The sequence below is a fragment of the Aethalodelphis obliquidens genome, unplaced genomic scaffold (assembly GCF_003676395.1).
Source record: "Aethalodelphis obliquidens isolate GAN/ISIS:26980383/991018 unplaced genomic scaffold, ASM367639v1 scaffold7, whole genome shotgun sequence".
Taxonomy (NCBI): domain Eukaryota; kingdom Metazoa; phylum Chordata; class Mammalia; order Artiodactyla; family Delphinidae; genus Aethalodelphis; species Aethalodelphis obliquidens.
In genome coordinates this window covers 951,403-974,194 of record NW_020837951.1, presented here as the reverse complement: position 1 = coordinate 974,194, position 22,792 = coordinate 951,403, and the positions used below count along the sequence as shown (strand labels likewise).

The 22,792-nt window shown below is 59.7% G+C and overlaps 3 protein-coding genes across 3 annotated transcripts; all 3 read right to left on the bottom strand.

The window, feature by feature from the left end:
- Positions 1 to 3,727: 3,727 nt before the first annotated feature.
- Positions 3,728 to 5,835, bottom strand: LOC113619373 (epididymal-specific lipocalin-5-like). Its single transcript, XM_027104086.1, is given in 9 exon segments — positions 3,728 to 3,753; positions 3,831 to 3,932; positions 4,159 to 4,263; positions 4,744 to 4,779; positions 4,782 to 4,821; positions 5,077 to 5,275; positions 5,387 to 5,495; positions 5,498 to 5,519; positions 5,740 to 5,835. Coding segments are annotated over 9 exon segments (735 nt in total).
- A 715-nt stretch (positions 5,836 to 6,550) lies between these two features.
- Positions 6,551 to 10,067, bottom strand: LCN8 (lipocalin 8). The gene is given in 7 exon segments (XM_027104084.1): positions 6,551 to 6,672; positions 7,812 to 7,901; positions 7,981 to 8,078; positions 8,122 to 8,129; positions 8,380 to 8,449; positions 8,891 to 9,021; positions 9,984 to 10,067. Coding segments are annotated over 7 exon segments (603 nt in total).
- Positions 10,068 to 11,049: 982 nt separating this feature from the next.
- LCN15 (lipocalin 15) lies at positions 11,050 to 14,842 on the bottom strand. Its single transcript, XM_027104083.1, is given in 7 exon segments — positions 11,050 to 11,193; positions 12,462 to 12,469; positions 13,202 to 13,291; positions 14,078 to 14,148; positions 14,217 to 14,356; positions 14,749 to 14,797; positions 14,799 to 14,842. Coding segments are annotated over 7 exon segments (546 nt in total).
- Between the last annotated feature and the right edge of the window lie 7,950 nt (positions 14,843 to 22,792).

Sequence of the window (22,792 nt, the reverse complement as noted above, 5' to 3'; positions counted from 1 at the left end):
GCTCACGGGCCCAGCCGCTCCGCGGCACGTGGGATCTTCCAGGACCGGGGCACGAACCCGCGTCCCCTGCATCGGCAGGCGGACCCCCAACCACTGCGCCACCAGGGAAGCCCTATAACTGTACTCTTGATAACACAGAGCAAAACATGCACAAAATTGATTGGTCACAGAGACAGCATCGATGAGTTCCACAACGTAGAAATGTTACAAACAACGTTCTCTGACCAAAATACAATAAAATTGGGACTTCCCGGGCAGTCCCGGGGTTAAGACTCTGTGCTTCCAATGCAGGGCATGTGGGTTCGATCCCTGGTCGGGGAACTAAGATCCCACATGCCGTGCAGCGCGGCCAAAAAAAACCCCAAAACAAAACAAAATACAATAAAACTAGATTTTTTTAACTTTCTATTTTAAAAAATACTATTGGATGAAAGGAAAAATACAAACTGAAATTACAGAATTTATTTAAAATAAATATCATAAAAATACCATGTAATTCAGGGTCAGAGGAAACATCATAACCTTAAACACACCATTAAAAATAAAAGAATGAGGGGCTTCCCTGGTGGCGCAGTGGTTGAGAGTCCGCCTGCTGATGCAGGGGACACGGGTTCGTGCCCCGGTCCTGGAGGATCCCACGTGCCACGGAGCGGCTGGGCCCGTGAGCCGTGGCCGCTGAGCCTGCGCGTCCAGAGCCTGTGCTCCGCAGTGGGAGAGGCCACAACAGTAAGAGGCCCACGTACCGCAAAAAACAAACAACAACAACAACAACATAAAATTAAAAAAAATAAAAGAATGAAACTAAATGCATTAAATTCCCAACTCTAAGAGCTAGACAAAGAACAAAATAAACCGTAGGATGTCACGAGGAAGGAAATAATAATGATAAAAGCGGGAAATAATAGAGTATAGAGAACAGCAGATATAATTAATGAACCAAAGTCCTCATCCTTGGAAAAATGAACAGAATTTTTCTGTTAATTTGCAGAATTATTAACAAAATCATTAGTACTGTTTTTAAAAATAACAGAATTAACTAACATGAATAAGAAAAGATGGAGAGACCATAAATACATGAAGTAAGAAGTGACAAAAGGGTGGGAAGTGACCTTTGGGACAGAAGAAAAAGATGCTTCATCAACAGAAAGTACTTTGCTGACCTCTAAGCAAATCACTTTGAAGTCCTCAATGATATGGATAATGTTACAGGAAAATTCAGTTTGCCAAAATTTACCCTATTAGACAAAGAGCTAGATCTATAGATAGATAGTAGATAGATGATAGATAGATAGATAGATGGATGATAGAGATAAAACAGAAGCTATGAGGAAGGACTAGACTAATGGATGGCAGAATGGTATCCACGCGTGAGTAGACGGGACGGTGGAGCAGAGTACAAGTTCAGTGCAAAGGCTGCTTTAGTTAGACCTTCACCTTCCAAACCCAGCTCTGGCCCTTCTCAGGATCACTTTTTATTAACTTCTTGTTTTTAACCATAGGTCGTATTTTCCTGTTTCTTTGTACGTGTAGTAACTTCTGTGCTCGACGTTATGATGACGTACGGTGGAAGCCCTGGTCTCCATTATCACCCTCTGACTTGTGTCCCCCCCCAACCCAGTTCCTGTGCTAAAGCCCGCATGGCCCGATGTGGCCGTATTTGGCATTAGGGCCTTTTAGGGGGTGATAAGTTTAAGTGAGGTCATAAGGGTATGACCCTGACCCGGTAGGGCTAGCGCCCTCAGAAGAGGGAAGGACACCAGAGATCTATCTCCGTGTGTGTGCAGAGAAGAGGCCAGCGGGGGACGCAGCGGGAAGGCCACCGTCCACAAGCCAACAAGGGGGTCTCACCAGACTCCAACCCTCTCAGCACCCTGATCTCAGGCTTCCAGCCTCCAGGAACCTGAGAAAGTGAACTGTTGTTTCTGCACCACGCCCAGCAGGGTTCTGTGTTACGGAACCAAGCAGACACCCTAGAATCTTCTATGGGGAATTCCCCTGAGGCAGACGACCATGCTCCCTCGAGCTCTGGCCTGACAGATCTGGGGAAAAGTCCAAATGTTCCCCAAGCACCTCGATTGTGTCAGAATTCGGTCTCCAAGCATCTCCCCTGTGGGTCTGTTGGGACGGTTCAGGATTTGCTAAGGCGAGTCCCAGGTGGGTCCTCCCTCAGGGCTGGTCTTTACTCCTGCATGGCTTACTGGTGGCTGGCTGGACGCCTGAGGGTCAGCAGGGTCTCTCCTCTCTGGCTGGACCAGAACCCCAGCCCCCTAGCCGTGCTTGGAAGCCCGGTCACGCTGCTCTGCACGTGGGTAGGGGGCTGACACCCGCCCACATTCTCTACCCTGCCCCAGCCGATGGAAGGAGAGGGGGAATCACACATCACAGTGCAGGTCCTGGGGTTAGAGAATGCAGGGTGACCCCAGGCACTGACGAGGCTGGGCTGACCTGCGGGTGTGAGCCAGGGGGGACCGGAGGGCAGCCGTGGTTGAGGGCCTTGGACCCAGTGCCCATGGATTTGAGTTTGGGGCAGTAGGGAGCCATGGGCGAAGGTAGACAGGCGCCGGCTGTGGTCACCTTTCATTTGAGAGGAGCTCTGCTCAGGGAGCCCGGCCTGGGGCTGCCTCTGGCTCTCAGGGACCAGAGAAGACCCTAGGAGTGTGGCAGATGGCGCCCCCATCCCCCTACCCCCGCACCACCCCCAGGGCAGCCTGGCCTGCGGCCGACTCAGCCCCCTGCAGGGGGAGGTCCAGCCAGGGGTGGGCCAGACGTGGTCACAGTAAACCCAGGCCACCTGAGAGTTGGGTTTGCTGTCCTTTTTAGGGCAGTCACAGAAAACACACCCCGCCACCCCCACCTGTCACCCCTTGGCCCCAGGAAAGACTTGGGGCAGCGGGTTTGGCAGTAGAGTTTATTCAGAGCAGGAGCCCGGGTGGGCGGGGCTCCCAGCATCCCGGATGGGGGCGGGGGCTCCCCTGGATCAGCTCCTGTGACACAGAAGGCCTGGGCCTCAGGGCGCAACCCGGCCTCCGAGGACCCTGGGGGGCAGTGGTTGGAGCCACGGCCAGGAGTGGGTGTCCTAGCTGTGTGGCCTGGGCCTCAGTTTATCTACCTGCAAAGCGGGGTAATTGTCCCAACCTCTCGGGGCCGTTGAGACAGAGGGGGTCGTGCAGCTGACGTGTTAGCCCAGTGGGGGACCCGGGGAGCCCAAGAAGGAGCCCACAGGGCCTGCGCCTACCCCACCCCCCCCACAGGACCCTGCTGGATGGAAATGGGGGACGAGGGCCAGCCTCCGCCCCTCCCCCGCCCAGCCCTGCCCTCCCCTCCCAGCCTCCAGGGTCCCCTTCTGGCAGCCTGGTGTCACCACCCCAGAGGCCCAGGAACTAGAGCGAGCCGGGGCTCCCCTCAGGCCAGGACTCGGGTGGGGCTCAGACCGGGGAAAAGGCTTACCTCCCGGTAGGACGGGACAGCGTGAGGGGCTGCAGGACAGGTGCCCGGACTGCAGTCTGAGCGCAGCCTCTGTGACCAGAGGAGGAGCTGGCCCAGAGCAGACTGCTGACGGCCTCGACCCTCAGGCAGCCCCTCACGGCTCGGCCCACTGTCTGGACCTCTGCTCTGTCTGCCCCAGACAGTCCCACCGCCCCTCGGACCCCAGACTCCTCTTCCAGATGTGATGGGAAGGCCTGGTGGACGGAGCCCCAGCCTCAGAATGGGGGCAGGAACTCACCACCTAGCGTAGCAAGTTCACGTAGGTCACTGTGGAGAAGAGAAGACGGTGACGCGGGGAGATGGGTGCCAGGAGAGAGGCCTGCCCTGGGGGCCCGGACACTCACAGTCCCTGGAGAGCAGCTGCACATCCCCTGCTGACAGCCCGTGCTCCACGGCCTTTACGAGGAACCTGTCCACGGCTCTTTCGTCGTGTTCCACCATCCGGCCTGCGAGGAAGGGCTGCCGCTGGCTGGGGGGCACAGGCGGAGACTGGAGCCACAGACACACTCCCTGCCCTGTCCTGTGCCCCTTTCTGCCCTACCCCGTCCCCCTCCCTGTCCTGTCCCTTTCCCTGCCTGTCCCGCCCACCCCATCCACCTCCTAGCCCTCTCCTGCCCCCTCTCTGGGCTGGGACAGGGCAGAGGCAGAGTAGAGACTCCCCCGTGGGCTCACTGTGAAGTTTCAGGACACTGTGGGCCTTCCCTCCTTTGTGGAAGACAGTGTTCATGATGCTGGACGTCTCGTAGTCCGTGGCCACCACAGTGACCTCTTTGCCTCCTGGGAAATGAACCAAACACAGGCCTCCCAGGCTCTGGGTGGGGACCTCCCACAGGCCACGCCCCCGGGCCCACCCCCGCCTTGTAAAGGACACACACACGGTGGGCAGGGAACCCGGCTGACCAGGACAGGAAGACGTCTGATCGACATTGTCAAGGATTTCAGAGAGGAAGTCCTGGCAGCTGAGGCCAGAGCCTGGGGGCTGGAGACGGTGGCTGGGGGGCTTCCGCACGGGCTTTGCACTGAGCCCCATGCCGAGGGCTCTGGGCCGGGTGACCATTAGCACCCCACTGAGGCCGGGTCCCCACGGGAAGACCCTCGGTGCCCGGTGTGACTGAGCAAGGGCCGCATGTGGCGGGACACAGCGTCCCCACCTGGTCCAGTCCGCAGGGAAGGCACGGCGAGAGGGCCCCAGCCTACCGGGCACCACGTTGGCCTCCAGGCTGAGCGGAGCGCAGGGCCCCCGCAGGCAGCTCTTACCAGACTCCATAGGAAGCTCGAACTTCCCGGGGGCGACCCCTTCACAGCCTGGCTCTTCTCCTCCACACAGCGCTCGTGCTGCAAGGAGCAGACACCTGTCAGCCCAGCAGCCTCCAACCCCGCCACGCCATTGCTCTGGACCAGGGGCAGCCCCGAGACCACCCAGGAGCCCCCAGCCTCCCGGCCGGGCAGGAGGAGACCGCCCTCTGGGAACAAACTTCTCCTGCAGTGAAAGTGTGCCCACCTCTGAGGATCAGACTCGGGGTCCTCGGAGTGGCCAGAGACACCTCCCCAGCCCATACACGTTCTAGGGGAGGTGGCCAGGCCATGGGCGTGCGAGCCCGCAGACAGCATGGGCTCATCCACAGTGCCTGGGCTGGGGCAGCCTCGCAGGGAGGCCCCGACACCCGGCAGGGAGGGGTCCCGGGCGGTGGGGCCAGAGGCCGAGCCCCAGCCCGCACTGGCCCCGAGGCTGAGGGTCACCTCCTCCGCCGTCTTAGAGAATGACGGCCCCCCGCACTCCTGCTCTGCTCTGCGGACCCCTCATCTGGAAAGGGTTGTACCCCCGGTGTCCTTCGGCCCAAAACCCACCCTCATCCCAGCAGGGTGACCGCGTGGCATAGGGGAGAGAGGCGCCACTCACTGGTCAGACACGGAGGTCAGGGCCAGGGGGGACCCCTCCTGCTGCGCCATTACGGCCCCCATCTTCTTCATCCGGGGCGAGCCCTGGGGCTCCAGGTTGGAGCGGAGGCAATCTCGTACCAGATACCTGAAAACTGGGGAGATGGAGAGCTGGAGGGGGGCTGCCCCGGGGAAGCCGCAGCCGGGATCAAGGGCCACCCCCCCGACCACAGAGCAGGGCAGTGGTCTGGGAAATTCCAGGGCCCCGCACGCTGCGGAGCTAGCAGGGGGCTCCAGGGGCAGCAGGTCCTGCAGGGTCTCCCAGGCTTGCCGGGACGGGCCTGTCCCCAACGGCAGGCGCCCTGACCCGGCCACCTGGGCGAAGTCGAAGTCCTTCAAGCTCAAGTCCTCCTCACCTTCCGCCAGCGCCAAAAACAGCCCCAGCAGGGCTGCGATCACCTCGCCCCTCATGTCTGGCAGGCAGGGGCTGGGGCCAGCTCCCCAAAGCCGCAGGACACGGGCCTCGGCACCAGTCCAGGCTTATACCCTTCCCTGTGGGCATCGGGGAAGGCACAGGCTGGCTTCATTATGCAGTCCGGCAGCTCACGCGGCTGCCTGCCCACCAGCCGGCGGGGCCAGACCCGAGGGGGACCCATCCGTGGGGCGCGGGTGTCGCCCAGGTTCCCTCCTGTGTTCATTCGCCTGATCCGCTCGCCTGCAGGCTGGGCCCCAGGCCGCCCAGGTGCTCAGACCACGTCCCGTGGCCAGAGGGGCCTCCAGGGCCCCCAGGCTCCAGGGTGAGGGGATGGGGACATGAAAGGGCACGAGGTGCTCTGGGAAGCACTTTGGGAATGTGTGCTGAGGGAGTTCGGCGGGCAGGGCCCCTCACAACACCAGGACCCGGCAGCTGCCCGGAAGGCTCCAGCAGGAGCCTCAGCAGCTCCCAGTACACGGCCCACCCGGGAGCCCCAGGCATGCTCAGGACGTGGGCGCGTGCCCCCCGGGGCCTGCCAGCTGAGTAGGCGTGGGCCCGCTCAGTGGGGCAGCACCAGGGACATGGGTGCCCACGCGACGCTGACTCTGTGTAGCCCAGCCCCCCCGGGCTGCGGGCAGCGAGGAGCGGGCCGGGACGTCCTGACGCCTCCAGCCCTGCTGGCCGGCTGAGTCCTTTGAAGGAGCCCCACGCTCAGCGATTGGCCAACCAGCAGCATCCTGCCGCCCAGACGGCGGCCAGAGGCAGCCCCGCCTGCTGGTACTTGCTTCTCACCCACAGCGTCGTGCCCCCAGGCGGGGACAGCGGCTCCCCATCTACGGGTGAAGGGCTTCCTGAGCAGAGGGCGGAAGGCACTTGTCCGAGTCCACGCAGCAGACACGCCGCGGCCCTCCTTTGCCCTTGACCCCACCCCACCTCCAAGTGCCACAGCCGTCCTCACAGGTAGACCGGCCGGGTGAGGGCTTCCCAGCACACAGCAGACAGCAGCCAAGTCAGAGGGGTGGGGGACAGACAGAGGAACAGAGACCGAGAGAGAGATAGACACAGAGAGGCCGAGACAGAATACAAGGGGGCAGGGTGGGAGAGATGCACACGGAATGCAGAAACGACTCTTGGGGTCCCGGCTCCAAGGAGAGCTGAGCGGTTGTGCCCCTGCAGATGGAGCAGGGCCTCACGGTGCTCAACTCACCCCACCTCCTCATGGCAGAAGCTCCTCTGTTGACCCCGCCACCCCCACCTGTCACCCCTCGGCCCCAGGAAAGACTCGGGCAGCGGGCTTGGCAGTAGAGTTTATTCAGAGCAGGTGCAGGCGGGCCCCCCAGGGCTGGGCGGCCAGGGGAGCCCGGGTGGGCGGGGCTCCCAGCATCCTGGATGGGGGCGGGGGCTCCCCTGGATCAGCTCCTGTGACACAGAAGGCCTGGGCCTCAGGGCGCCACCCGGCCTCCGAGGACCCTGGGGGGCAGTGGTTGGAGCCACGGCCAGGAGTGGGTGTCCTAGCTGTGTGGCCTGGGCCTCAGTTTCTCTACCTGCAAAGCGGGGTAATTGTCCCAACCTCTCGGGGCCGTTGAGACAGAGGGGGTCGTGCAGCTGATGTGTTAGCCCAGTGGGGGACCCGGGGAGCCCGAGAAGGGGCCCACAGGGCCTGCGCCTACCCCACCGCCCCCGGCAGGACCCTGCTGGATGGAAATGGGGGACGAGGGCCAGCCTCCTCCCCTCCCTGCCCAGCCCTGCCCACCCCTCACAGCCTCCAGGGTCCCCTCCTGGCAGCCTGGTATCACCACCCTGGAGGCCCAGGGGCTTCCCTCGGGCTCCCCTCAGGCAAAGGCTCGCCTCCTTCAGGAGCTTGGCACACCTCCCTGTGGGACGGGACAGTGTGAGGGGCTGTGGGACAGGCGCCCGGACCCCACCCGGGGGGGTCCCTAGCCCAGCACCCACCCCAAGGTCTGGGGCTCACCGTGCCGGGCCACCAGGTACAGTCCCGTGTCTGCGGTCAACTCCCAGAACTTCCAGAAGCCTGGTTCATACTCGCCCTCAAGGCTCCAAACTGTGGGAGCACAGGGGCCTGGGCTGGGTGGTCCCCAGGAGGACCACAGCGGCCCCGCCCCACCCCAGGGGCAGCTTACTGAAATACTTGAGCACGTGGAATTCCTCGTCCCGCCAGTGGAGGGACACCCTCGGGATGGCGTACTATCCGTAGTCTGTGTCTGTCACCTGGATCTCCCTGTGGCCGTGCAAGCAGCTGGGAGAGACAGGCATGGGCGGACCGGGCACCCTCGGGTGGGGGGACCTCAGAGGCCAGGGTCAGCAGCGCCTGACTCCATCCTCTCCCCACCCAGCCGGGACCCTCTGGGGATGCCAGGGCGGGGTAGGGGAGGACTGGAGCGGCCCTGGCAGGATGACCAGTGTCTTGGTGGGAGAACGGGCGTCTGGGGCGCGCGCAGGACGGGGAACAGCGAGGCCAAGCAGAGCTGGTGCGCAGGGCCAGAGGGCTGTGGCTGCAGCAGCGAGGGAACGGCTCTTACCAGGAAAACAAATTTCCCCGAAACATTTATTTCTGAGCTCACTATTTGTTCAGCCTCACAGCTTCCTGAACTGAGAGGCAGGAAAGTACTCATTAGGAAAACGCCAGCCTGCATTCCTTCTGCTGGGCACATCCCAGGGCGGGGTGGGGGGGGGGTGTGTGTGTGCGTGTCTTCAGGAAGGGCTCTGGCAGTGTGTCCACCCCCAGGCGAGCCTGGGGCAGGGCAAGGACGGCAGAGGCACAGGATGGGGCCGTGCCAGCCTCACCCAAGGATTCTGTGACCTCCGGAGAGCCGCCTACCCCCTAAGTCCATTTTCCTTTCTTGCAAACTGATGGGGCTTCATTAAGACCCTGTGCTTTTATTTGGGAGAAGATGCAGCTCTAGGAGCCTGGGGGTCTGGTCTCAGGGGAGGGTCAAGATAGACGCAGGGAGGGCTGGTCCACCCAAGTGACGGTAAAGTCCACATCCACAGCTGCGGCCGGTACAGCCGGGCTCTGCCCAGGCCCCTTACCTGTTATACGCAGCCTTCACGGTCAGCTCCTCCCCACTCAAGGTCAGGAACAAGGCCTCCAGCCTCTTTGGGGTCTGCAGTGCCAGGTTTTGGCTGGAGGCCACCCCAACTTCCCGCCAGAACCCTGCAATCTAGAGAAAGGGGCCGGGGTCAAGCCCGTCTCGGGCAGACGGACAGAGACCCCACCCCTGGGCCCCAGGAGGCAGACGCCTCTCCCCGGACCTCCCAGGCAGGGAGCTGGCAGGCTCTGAAGCAGCAGCCGTCGGCCTTCTGAGGGGTCCCTTTGGGGGCAACAGGGCGAGCCCCTCCCCGCACAGGCCTGTCTGCAGTTGCCACAGGGCTGGATCCGTCTCCAAGGAGAACCAGCCTTGCTGCTGCCTGTCCTTGGGGATGGGACGCCAGGGGCGGAGGTGGCTAGAGCCTGAGAGAGGGGGGCTGGAGAGGGCCAGCCGAGTGTGAAAGCCGCTGGGGAGCGGTGGCCAGCAGCCCTCCCCCGCGGAAGGGGCCCGGCTCTGCCCAACCAGGCTGGGGGAGCGAGCGCCTGCCGCAGAAACGGCACCCAGAGCCCAGACCTTCCATCTGAAACTTTTGAAAACTGATCATTTTTGCAAGAGAAACGCATCCGTGTCTGACATCTGTCACTTCTGAGCCTGCTGATGTGCTCCTGGCCCAACAGCCGACACAGAGCCAGCAAAGAAGGAACTCCGGCAAAGAAGCATCGGGCTGGAAACCAGAGCCCGCAGCCGAGGTCTCCACACCCGGAAAGCCTCCTCCTCTGGCTCCTACAGTGTGCGGGGTCAGAGGGTACAGCGGGGACCCCATGCCCTGGAGACCACAGGAGGCCCTGAGGGAGGGCGCCGCCCCTGCGCGGCCCTGCCCACTTGCCTCACACCCACTCGCTAGGAGAGGGGAGACCAGGCAGGGCTGAGCTCAGACGCTCCGCCACCCGCCCTCATGGGGCTGGCCTGGGTGAGTCCTGGGGCCCCCGACGCAGCTGCCCAGCATCAGCTGGGGCAGCGGCGGGGCCTGGAGTAGCTGCACACGCGGGCCCCTCCCCGCCCCACCTCCTCCCGGGGCCCAGAAAGAAAGCCACCTTCTGCAGGTCCAGGTCCTGCGTGGTCATTTCCACCTGCACCAGGATAATGCCCAGGACGGCGCTCAGCAGCCCGGCCTCCATGGAGGGTCTGTGCTCCCCGCACCTGTGCCCCCCGCACCCGGGTTTATATCGGGAGGGAGATCTGGCGGGTGGCGCAATCACCCAAGGGTGTCCTCGGCGAACTTGGCCTCCAAATGCTCACGGGGCGTGCATCCGGGCCCCGTGACACCCACAGCCCTGGGGAGGGGCCGAGGGGGGCTGGCCTGGACTAGAGATGCCGGCGCCACCCGCCGCCTGGCCTGGGGATGATGGTGGACACCGCGGCGGGGCCCGCCTGGGGGCCTGAGAGCAGGACAAGGCCCCCCCCACCTGCACGGGGGTGACCCAGGACGGCATCTCCCACCCCGGGGGCACTAATGGGATGGATACACCAAGCCCAGACCCCCAGGGGCTCAGAGCTCCGCACGCACTCCCGGGCCCTCCTCCCAGGACACACGGTGGTTTTCAGGCTCTTTCCGATGGCTCTTGGGACAAGTGGACATACGCTCCACGGGCCTGGACCGCAGAGCCGGGTGGGGGGTTCCTCCCCGGGGTGGGGGAGACGACGGCGGGCGGTGCGAAGCTTGCGTGGGAAAGGTCGTTCCCTGCAGAGGGAGCAGTGCCTGAAAGGCACAGAGGCCCAGTGGGAGGGGAGGGCCCACGGGAGGTGGCAGTGGGGCGCAGTGGGGTCGCGCCAGGCCCCGTGAGCCTCTACAGATGCCAGGGAGCCAGCAGCCGCTCTGCCTCCGGGCCTGTGGAGGGGAATCTGTGCACCTGGAGGAGAGCCAGCCACAGGGCTGGGCGGCACAGGGCACCTCGGCTTCCCCACAGGTGCCATGAACCTACAGGGGCTGGGCGGGGGGCACCGGACACTGCCTGTGGTGGCAGCCCCCACAGGTGCCACCCTCGGCTGGCGCCTCCTGCCCTCAGCCCCGAGCCTCCCTGCCTCAGTGGCCCCAGGGCCCGGGTCAAGGCCTGGCCCGCTGTGCCCTCCTTGACGGTCTCTCCAGAGAGGCGAGGGGCCTCAAAACTGCAGAATCTGTTTATTGAGTGCCGGGGGAGGCCCAAGGAGCTGCCGGCAGAGCACCGCGGATGGGGAGGTGCGGGGGCCAGGAGGGCCTTGGGTCCAGACGGCTCCGCGTGACACGGCCTGCTGTTCCGGCTCACCCTGCATAGACAGGAGAGGTCTGGTTACTCCTGGAACACCCCGAGCTGCCCCCCTCACGCAGCAGGGCCCCCCAATTTCCTCATCACCAGAAAGGCCAGTGCGAGTGGATCCTGCCGCCCAAACTTCTGCAAATGTGGAAACACACCCGCAGTGCTGCCCCCACCCCCCGGGGGCCCAGGCTGGAGGCCGCCCCTGCCCCAGGCTTCTGGGGACCCAGCCACTCTCCCCAGGGCCTCGCTCACTCCCTGGTTAGCAGTGAGGGGCTGGCGTGGCAAGAAAGCCCCAGAATGGCCACTAAACCATGCTGAACCCCACAGCTCAGCACCTGAGAGGGGGTCCACGTGGGGCACTTTACTCCGAAAGCTGCTTTTCTCTAAGATAATCCTGGAGGGTGGGGCACAGAGCAGGAAGACAGGTTCACACTTTCCGCAGCTCGAACCTTCCTGAGGGGTTGTGACGCGATCCCTAATCGCCCTTCTCCCACCCAATAACATTGCTGAAACAAGCACTCATGTGACAGGAGACAGGGCTGGGATCCTGCGCAGTGTCATTCAGACCCATGGAAAGATACGGCAGCCCCGGCGGCCCCAGCACAGCACTGGGTAAACCAGCCCGGCCAGGAGAGCAGAATGCGGTGAAGGCCGGAGGGACACTGCCCACGGGCCACTCAGGAAGCCCCCACCGAGTGACATCTAATCCTGCCAGGAGAGGCTGCAGGGGCACCTCCCAATGCCGGTGACTGTCACGTCGTGTCCATTATTTATTGTTTTACATAGGTTCCCAAATTCTTCACGATGAACACGGGTGAGGGGCCCAATGGCTTCCTGGTGTCCACTTTGGGAGAAGGTGTCCCCAAGAGCCCACCTGCATCCATGTCCCAAGAGCTCCTGTGGACCCAGCCCTGTGATGGCAGCAACCCAGAAGACTGCCTCGTGGGACCCTCAGGAAGCGAACGAGGACAGGGGATTCCAAGGCAGGACCCAGTGTCCCAGGGGTAAGCCAGGGGCTACGGGGACACAGAATGTACTGGGTTGGACCGTGTCCCCCCAAATTCAAGTCCACTTGGAATTCTGAAAGTGATCTTATTTGGAAATAAGGTCTTTGCAGATGTAATTAGTTAAGGATCTCGAGATGAGATAACCCTAGATTTAGGGTGGGCCCTACATCCAATGACTGATGTCCTTATAAGAAGAGGGAAATTTGGCCAGGTAACAACGGACGCAGAGATGGGAGTGATGGTCTACAGGTCGAGGAACACCAAGGCTCACCAGCACCACTAGAAGGTGGAAGAGGCCGGGATTCTCCCCTACAGCCTCCAGACGGGACCAGCCCCGCCCACAACTTGATTCTGGACCTCTGGCCTCTAGACTGTGAGAGAGTAAATTTCTGTTGTTTTAAGCCACCCAGTTTGTGGTAGTTTGTTATGGCAGCCCTAGGTAATCAGGAGAGGCTCCCTGGAAGAGGTGATGTGTAAGCTGAGGCCTGGAGCACACAGGTGAGTGTCCAGGCAGAACAATGGATGTTGGCGGGGATCTGCACCTGCAGCCCTCAGAAGGTGAGCGGGCAGGAGGCATGGCGAGAAGGGGCAGCCCACACGCACAGGCCCTGGAGGACGGGAGGGGGGAGTGACCCTGGCCCCCACCTAGGAAGGGCCACGGTGGGTCTCCCGAGCTGTCAGCGTGCTTCCTTGCCCCCGAGGAGCACGCATCTGTAGAAAGGCAGAGGGTCTGTGAGAGGCTGGGTTGGCTGGGACTGCCCACTTGCTCCTGGGACCTGCCCAGGACAGCCCCCCACAGAGCGTGGGGCCCTCGGGCCTCGACTGTCCCAAACATCTCCCTCATGTGTGTTAAGGGGAAGGGCGGGGTGTGAAGAAGAGTGGCTGGAGGGGCTGCCAACCCACCCTTAGAAGAGAAGGCCACCTCCTGCCTGTGCCTCCCAGGACTCCGGAAAGGGGGCGGGGCTGGGCTTGGTGGGCGGGGTTTCCCACAGGACGGGGCTCGGCGGGTACCTGACTTGGGCAGTGTGACCACCGTGTCCTCCAGCAGCCCCACCGTCAGGTAGAAGTCCTGGAAGGCCTTCAAGCCTGGGGGCTCGCTTCCTGGGTCCGGCCTGGGGCAGAGCAGGGGTGCCTGTGAACCCCTGTGGCTCACAGAGGTGAGAGAGAAGGGCAGATGAGGGTCTCCTGGCCTCGCTGCACTTTCTTGAAGGCTGACAACAGGGCCGCCAGCCGAGGCTGGGCCGCTTGTGCACTGCATGAAAGTACCTGCCTGGCCGAGGGACCAGCGGGGACCGGCAGCTGCCCAGAGGAGCGTCCTTTCCTGATTCACACAGCCGCACCTGGGAGGTTGGGGTGGCCTGGCTGTCCTCCGGGACCAGGTTCCCCTGGGCCCGCCCCCTTCAGGCATCCTTACCTGCAGCTCCCAATGCCAGCCTCCAGCCCTCACCCCAGCCTCTCTCCTTGGGGAGCCCCCCCGGTTCGCTCTACCAAGCCCCCCAGAAATGAAAGCAAAATAGTACCTCGGCCCCCGCTCAGGGTGTGAGGCAGCGGGCCAAGCAGGCGAGAGCGGGTCCCCAGCCGGAGGGAGGTATGAGCTTTGGCCTGAGTGCCCAGCCCTCGGAGCCCCCTCCAGTCGACCCCTACCCGACCAAAGTGCTGTGGGGTTCGACCACCCCCACCTTGACCTGGGAGTGTGTGATGAGGGGGGCAGGAGAAGAGATGGGGACAGGGCCTGCAAAGGCAGCCAGGTGGGGAGGGGAGGGGGGGGCCGAGGCAGGGGAGGGGCTGAGGGAGGGGAGGGGCAGGAGATGGGGGGGCGTGGGGGAGGGTCCCGGGTAGAAGGATGGTCCCATGTCACCCCATGGAGAAGGGAGGGAGGACACCTACTCGGGACTCGGATGTGCCCCTGGCAGCCCTCCCTCAGCTACGAGGCACCCATTTGGTTACAGCCTTCAGCCCTGGGGGTGCACAGCCGGACTCACTGTCGGCCCCGCCCACCCGACCGCTCCCGGAGCGCCATGCTCACCCGGGGAGCTGCATGTGGACGCTGAGGCTGCCCTCCGCCATGGCCTTGATGTTGCTGGTGGACGTCAGCAGGTGGCCCTTCTTGTCCCTGAAGACCTTGCAGTCAGAGACCATGGGCACCACGTACCAGAGGCCTGAGAACTGCAAGACAGCTCAGTGACCTCAGGCCCGATCCTCTGGGCACCGGGACCCTGGGCCACAAGGACCACAGGTTTCTCCGAAGCCACACAGCTGGGGGTCTCCAGAGTGTCCATCTCTTGGGTCTGGGTCCCTGCTCTCCCACTCACCTGGGGCAGGCCTCATGGCCACTGTGAACCTCAGTTCTCCCAACCGTGAAGTGGGTCGGTAATTACCCACACACGTGGCTGTTTCAGGATCAAGTGGAGAGCGGCTCTAAAGGGTGTGTGGCCCAAGGCACCAACAAGTGCTCAGTGGAAGGCAGGAGGTACTGATATCACATCGTCGCTATTGTTTCCAGTGAGGGCTCAGCCCAGACCCCCACCCGCGTGGCATAGCTCAGAGGCCTCCGATACCTCTTTGGCATCAAAATCTGGCTGCCCCAGGACCTCAGCCTGCGCCGAGGACGCTCAGCAGCGCCAGGACGCAGCTCAGCAGGGTGGCCTCCATCCCCAGGCCGGTCCTCTGGCCCCTGGCGCCCAGCTTTGCAGCCCGGCCCGGCAGCGGGGCTCGGCGATGAGCGGCTCCGGAAGCTCCAGGCCCTCTTTGCTCACCTTCTGGCACAATCGCTCGAGTGTCCGCACCTGCTCCGGGAGTCGTTTCCCGGAGGCTCCAGAGAGCCCGGCCCTCACCTGGCTCGTGGCTCGGCCACCTCCGTGACCGCGGCTCAGCCAGTCGGGTTGCCCCGACCAGTGAGCTCCCCTCCGAGCCCCCAGAGTCCCCACTCCTCGCACGGGAGTGGAGCCCCCATTGGCCAGGCCCCCGGACCTCGTCTTGGGATGACAGAGCTGACGTCAGAAGCCTGGGCACCCCTCACTCCAGACCCCCAGCTGGGCCTCCAGCAGCCCGAGAGGAGGGTGGGTCTGGGCTGCCACTTAGGGTGGCTTAGGGTGTCCGGCCACCTTATCCCTGGTTGCATAAGTGTGTGGACCAGAGCGTCTCCCGGTGGCTCCGCGGGCTGGAGGGGGCTTGAGCTGCCGAGGCCTCTGCAGGCGACCTCTCATGTCCACTCAGAGGGCCCCAGAGACACTCTGAGGAACAGCGTGTGACCTGGGACACACCACCCCGAGGCCTCGGGTCAGAGGCAGGGGTGCCCAGGGAAAGCCAGCACTGCGCTCTGGAGTGGAAGTGGGTTCAGAGTCAGAGAAAGACCCCAGCGGCCAGCAGGGAGGGAGGGGCAGAGCCGAGGGCTCCGCCCGCAGCCTCCACTGGGTTTCAGGCCACGCCACTCAGTCAGGTGCCAGAGTCATTGGACAGAATGCAGTGAAAGCCTTCCCGTGAAAATATTTACGAAACACACATCTATCTGATAAAGGACTTCAATCCTGAACCTGTAGGGAACTCTCAAGACTCAATTAAAAACTAACTTTTTTTTTTAAAACAGACAAAAGGTTTGAAAAGATTCCCAGACACAAAGCAAGCCCACGCAGAGGCTCGCGGGCGCTTGTCGTGAGGAGACGCGGCTACACCAGCAGGGTGGCGACTCTGATTCTGAACCAAGGCTGCCACCGCTGGGACGGAGAGAACGAGAGGGAGCAACACGCTGGGAAACGGTTTCGCAGATTCCTATGAAGGTGAACATCCACTACCACACGGTTCGACGACGCTCGCACGCCTAGGTGTTTACCCAAGAGAAACGAGGCACGCACAGAATCTGCCGGCGGCCAGTCATGTGGTTTTACTGACAATCCCTAGAAAGTGGAAATGACCAAGCGCCATGCGGGGGCCGGATGAACAACTGCAGACCCCTCCGGGGACCCCTCAGAGCCTCCGAGGTGCAGGGCGGCCTGCCAAGCTGTGGAGGACCTGCCACCGGTGTGTCGCCAGCCGTGGTCTGGGGACTCTCCGTCGCGAGTCTGCGATGCCCGGCCATCTCCTGGCCTCCCCACCCACCCTCACCCCCAAGTCCCCTCTCCACAGAGTGGGTGGAGAAAAGCTTGTAAAGCATCCGTCTGACGGTCCCTGCTTGAGATGCTGCTGAGTCATCGTGGCCTTGAGCGCAAAACCCGCACCCAGCCCACCCCTGTGCCCAGCCCAGCTCCCCGGCGGTCCGCCCAGCAGCCCCCGCCCCACCCCAGGCCTCTTCCTCGCACCCTCCCCCACAGCGGCCCTCCGGTGGTCCCTTCCAGCCGCCTCACCGGAGCCCCCTGCTCCCCGGGCTACTTCTCAGCCTCTGCATCCTCCAAGCAGCCTTCCTCAAACCCCAGCCTGCACCTGCCGGTCGTTTTCTGGCAGCTTTAGCACCATCCGAATTCTCTGCTGTGTTTATTTGTGGTCTGCTCTCCCGCACACACTGTAAACCCCGTGACAAGAGGAGCTGTACCGGCCTGCTGGCAGCCTGTTGGTGTCTGTTTCCCCAGCCTGGAGCGCAGGACCTGGCGGTGGAAGGGGCTAGTCAATGCTTGTGAATGAATAAAGGACAGGGGCCAAGTCGCTTTGACCCGCAGGGCTGCTAAACTGGGATCTTCACAGCACACGTTTGCTGCCGGGGCAGAGTTTGTGTGGCCACATCTGGCCTGCACGGTCCGTGGGTGCAGCTGGCACTGCAGGCCCAGATAGCACCGGGTCAGTGGGAGCCCCGCCCCCGCTCCCCGCAGTGCAGGGGCGCCGCTGCCAGGGCCTCCATCGCTTCCTGCCGGCCTCAGCTCCCTGGAGGAGACGAGGAAGAGTGCACAGGAGGGGGCTCAGGACGTGGACGGGGGCACTGGCAGGAGAGGTGTGGGCAGTGGTCAGGCCAGAGCTGGCAAGGCCCTGGACCCAAGCACAGCAGGTGTGGTCCCAGCAACGGCCACAGGGTGGCAGCAAAGGGACCCTGCTTGCCGGGCTGGCAGAAGGGCTTACGTGGGGCTTCGCGCCCGCTGGGGCTGGGGAGGGGTCCCCGAGCAGGAAGGTCACCTTATATTGAAGTGGGGTCCGTTGCAGGGTTTCCAAGCGTCAAACCTGCTACCAATGAATGGATAAACAAACAGGGTCTATCCACACGTCAGAAAGTTGTCCGTATGACAAGGAACAGGATGAACCGTGAAGACAGGGTGCTGGGTGAGAGACCAGGCCCCAAAGGCCACGTGGTGTAGGAACCCCCCTGTACGCAACGTGCAGAGAGGCAAGTGCATGGAGACAGAAAGGAGATTACTGGTTACCAGGTCCTGGGGCAGTGGGGAGCAGCCGTTTAATGGGCATAGGCTCTCCCTGTGGGGTCAGGGAAACGTTCTAGAGCTGATGGTGGTGATGGTCGCACAACTCTATGAATGCACTAAAACCCACTGAATTGTACACTTATATGGGTGAACTATACGGTCCCTGAATTAAATCTCAATAAGGCTTCTGGAAATAAAGCCCACTGCCTTTTCATTAAGGACAGAAGTTGTGATGCTGCCAGTGCCAGAGACTTAATTTCAGGAAAAAAAAAAAAAAGTACACATGAAGCCCTCCACCCCACCCCACCCTGTTCCAGCTCAGATCACAAGGGCCCGCGAAGCGGACAAACCCAGGGGCCAGGGCCTCAGGCACAGATAGCCCGCCAGGGGCAGGGGTGGCTCCCCACGCCCTCCATAGAAGAGGCCCAGGGCACCAGAGGGCAGGGGCTGAAGGACGACTGCCTAGGAGGCAGGAACCAGAGCCCCTCCCAGCACTCTTCGCTGGGGAGGTTGGACTGACAGGGTGGACGCCAGGCCAGGGAGGGCCCCTCAGGGCAGGAGCTGCACTCAGGGCACTGGCAACGGTCAGCCTGTTGCTGGCATAGGGGGTGAGCTGGGATTGACCTGGCTGCCCTGCGCCTCCCCGCTGCCTGGCCGCTCGCCTCCCCCTCCCCTCCCCCCTACAAAGGAAAAATAAACACAGGCAACTAGTTCTACAAGACATGAAAACCTGTTATAAGATCATGAGCAGTAAGAGCGTGGTTATAAATAGAATAACAGAAGAATCTAGAAACAATGGGAAGAGACACAAATGACAGGGGAATTCAGCATACGATGAAGGACATGTTTCCGTCTGTGGAGAAAACTTGAATACGCAGTCAACAAAACTGTCACCACTAGGGACCATTTAGAAAATACATACATAGCTAGATCACCACCCCACTCCTTACATCAAAATAAACTTAAATGGATCAGATTTCCACATAAAAATGAAATTTAACAGTGCTTGTAGGAAAAAAATTTTTAATTTGGTATGGACCAAGTCTACGAAAACCAGAAAAGGTAAACCTGATAAAGATTAATCCGTTTTCTATAGGAATATTTAGAATTTCTTTTTTAATAACAAAAAAGATGAAAAACATAAAAGACCGATTACAACAGTGGAAATAAATGAAGACCACCCAAATGAGAACAAGCGGGCATCCCCTGTGGTTGTTCAGGGGGCATATTTGTCTTTCTGCAGTTGGTCCTGAGTTGAAGATGGGGACAGAAATTATTGTTCGTTATCGTTCAAGTCCTGCCCATTTGGGCCAATTGTCACAGGGCATGTGTCCAGCTGCCCGTGATTCTCGGAAGCACCTTGGGTGGGGTCAGGCGAGGTGCCTGCGCTCCTGTTGGAGAAGGGTCTTGGGGCACAGATGAGTGAAGCTAGCCAAGGTCAGGGAAGTGGTGTGTTTGCGCATGACTTGGGTTCCATTTCTGTGGAGAAAAGCTGAGCTGTGAGGAATGGGAGGCCCAGCCAGGCAGGGGCGGGGTCATCCCTGCACCTCGTTAGTGAGCAGGGTCCCTTGGTGGGGGTGGGAGGTCCAGGTCTGGAGCCAGGGAGCTGCAGCATTCTCGGAGGCATGGGGTGGTTTCCCTCTGGACGCTCAGGCCTCTCCTTTATGTGAAAATTCATAAAGGGAACCCTCAGTAAACTGCAGTCAGGAGGCCAGGAGGGGGAGCTCTCACACTCTACCGTGCAGTCTCAATTGCAGACCCAACGGGAAGGTTACTACTTACTGCCCAGCAGGAGGAAGGAAGATTTTCTCTCAGCCCAGCAACAGCCCAGCCAATGAGAGACCATCACAGTTCAGCCGATGAAAAGTCACCACACTGCGAACTCCCAGTTTCCTCCAACGGACACTTTGTTTAGAACAGCCCCTCCCAACTCCCCCTTCTCCTCTATAAAAGAGTTTCCTCTCCTTTGTTCTCTGCACTTGCTTGTGGTTTGCCCTAGCTTGCTTGTCCTGAATTGTAGTTCTTTGCTGTTCCCGAATAAACCCATGTTGCTGTTTTATTAAGGCCAAGGGAGATTATTTTGAAATGTTGAGCCAGTATCACTTTATTGGCTACATTGTTTTCTTTTTTAATTTTTTTTGACATGAACCATTTTTAAAGTCTTTATTGAATTTGTTACAATATTACTTCTGTTTTATGTTTTGGTTTTTTGGCCCTGAGGCATGTGGGATCTTAGCTCCCTGACCAGGGATCGAACCCGCACCCCCCGCATTGGAAGGTGAAGTCTTAGTCACTGCACCGCCAGGGAAGTCCCAGAACACATCATTTTTACAAAAGTTTGACAGGCAACAAAATGCAGAATTTAAAATATTCATACAAAACAGAATTAAGAGTAACATGACAACTCTAAATTGTGTGATGGTTCCAAACATGGACCTTATGCCTGAAGGTGGCCAACTGAACAAATCAAAGGGCCACAGAGAGGCAGGTGAGACTTGCAGCTATGCCTGATTCTATGCAGTTGAGTTTCCACTTTTTTTTTTTTTTTTCTGGCCGTGCCACGTGTCTCGTGGGATCTTATTTCCCTGACTAGGGATTGAACCTGGGCTCCCTGGCAGTGAAAGCACTGAATCCTAACCACTGGACCACTAGGGAATTCCCGAGTTTCCACTTTTCTGGTCATTTTTCATTGGTACTTACTCTGACCCAAGGGAAAAAGGCTCTCCCCATGGAGGGAAATCTGGAGTCAAATATGCCTCCTGGAAGTTCCCACTTAGGCATCCATGAAGGTTTAGTAAAGTGGATCAATGGGAGGCTTCCGTTTTGTTATGAGGAGAAAATAGAACAGTAAATACAGAAGGAGCACACTCAAACTGAAAGAATTACCTGAGTACGTTGGGAAGAAACAGCACAGAAATAAACGTGAAGCAATAGCTGATGAGCTCTGCAAAAAGAGCAAAACTTCAAAGATCTATTAAAAATAGTATCGTTATCTCAAAAGAACTGTTTGGAACCAATTATATGATGAAAAATACAGCCTGTAAGTTTGCAAATTCAGAGAGTGTAGATAAGAACCAGAGTCAGTTAATAGTTCAGATGAAATAAAGACTGAATCCTGAACCGTCTAACGCTTCCCAAAAGGCAAGTAAAAGATTAATTTGTCACGGGATCATGATAAGGCTGTTTCCAAAAAGCCACAATCAAAAGAAGAGGTCTCCCCCTTTCACAAGGGTTTGGGAAATGTGGACAAGGGTGTTGTCTTCCTATGAAAGAGAGAGAGAAGCAGCAACAGTGAGAAAAGGGCGCACAGGCCTGGTCCAGACATCTTGGGAAAGCTGTCAGGTCAGATGTCACCTGCTTTAATTCCTGGAAATCTTTACTTTCAGGTCACCAGATGGTATGCAGCTCCAGTCAGGGGTTGGTGCTTTTTCAGATGTGACGCGTGACTCCAAGTGTCTGTTCCTTGGAGCTTGGTGGCACATGGATAGGTTAGCGATACCTGGGCGGGGCTTCTTCCTGAAGATGAAGCCTTTGGCAGGAACGCTTCTGCAAGGTTCAGCCTGAAATGTATCGGTTGTGCCCTTTCCCTGAGAAGGGCAGAGGCCCAGGCCCCAGCCTGCTGACCTATTTGTAAGTCAAAAGAGCTGTTCGAAGAAAATGGTAAACTTCAACAATTCAGTCCACCTTCAGATTATGGAGCCAAGAAGAAATGAATGGTACAAAAAGGGAATTTGGGAAAGGCAATAGTTTTTTGTGTGTGTTTTGGTTTTTGGTTTCTTTGGCTGTGTCGAGTCTTAGTTGCGGCACGCGGGATCTTTGTTGAGGCGTGCAGGATCTTTTTTGTTGCGGCGCGTGGGCACTTCGTCGGGGCCCGTGGGCTTCTCTCTAGCTGTGGCGTGCAGGTTTTCTCTCTCTAGTTGTGGCCCATGGGCTCTGCAGTTTGCGGCATGCGAGCTCTGTAGTTGTGGCACGGGGGCTTAGTTGTCCTGCGGCATGTGGGATCTTAGTTCCCCGACCAGGGCTCGAACCCACTTCCCCTGCACTGGCAGGTGGAGTCCTTGCCACTGCCCACCAGGGAAGTCCCAAGGCAATAGATTTTGAAGCAAAAGAATATTTCATATGTCAGTAGAATTTCCACACTGTCTCTTCAACACAAGAGAAGATGAAACGGCTCTCTGAGTTCATGTATTCTAGACTTCCCAAGCTGATCTACAGGAGTCTGTAGGTGGCTTGTCTGAGAAACTAAATACTAAGATTATCAAAGCATCAGCCGAGGGTGGGAAATGGCTGCCAGTCAGTCCTGATGACTCTGTACTAAGAGAGCATTGCACCCTCTGCCTAGGCTTGAAAGCCAGTTTCCTCAAGTGACTTCAGCAGTAAGTTGTTGACCCACTTCGTGGTGATACTTCCAAAGACACCCACTAACAAGCAGCGACTTTGGGTTTAACTGGAGTAGAAGTGAACCAGCCACACCTTGTCACAGAGGCAGTGGTGACTTCGGATCACACTGCACCCGGTGAAATCGCCCTGTCCCCTCCAGCCCGCCCTGAGGGCGCCCTGGGCACTTCTCTCCAGAGCCCTGGGAAGGAGCAGGCGCTGGGAACGGCTGCACCCTGTGTCTCTTCATCCCCCCATCCCCCCTCCCCCACTTGCACCGGGAGCGCCCCCGCCAGCGCCCACGGTGGTGGGGGCGTGCGTTTTACTTTAGGAGCATCTGCACAGCTTTCATTTTTATATGGAATATACACTATTTTCATTAACAAGCAATAATAAATTTTTCTTTAGAGAAAGCATTTTTAACTACAACCTTGACCTCCCCACTGGGTTCCAAATTCACACATCCCACTCTCCTGTCTCCAGACATCTCAGACCCGACAGAGCCCGAACCACCTCCCAGCGTGCCCCATACCATCAGCTCCCCTCAGCCCCGCACTGCTGTGCCCACCTGTGCTCAGGGCAAGCACTGGAGGCCAGCCTGGGTCCCCTTCCTTCCTCACTGGCACCTCCAACCCAATGCCAAGGCCTGTTCGTGCAGCCTCCAAACACACCCCGAGAGCACCCTGACAGCACTCTTGCACCCCAGTAGCCCCCGATATCCTGACAGCGTGCTGCACCATGACAGCACCCCTGCCTGCTCCACTGCTGAAACACTCTCTAAACCCTAGCAGCTGCCCTCCTGGAAGGCTGGCCCCGCACCGCGCAGGGACAGCAAGATGTCCACTGAGCTGACATCCCTGGCTGTGCCTGGCTGTGCGCAATCAGA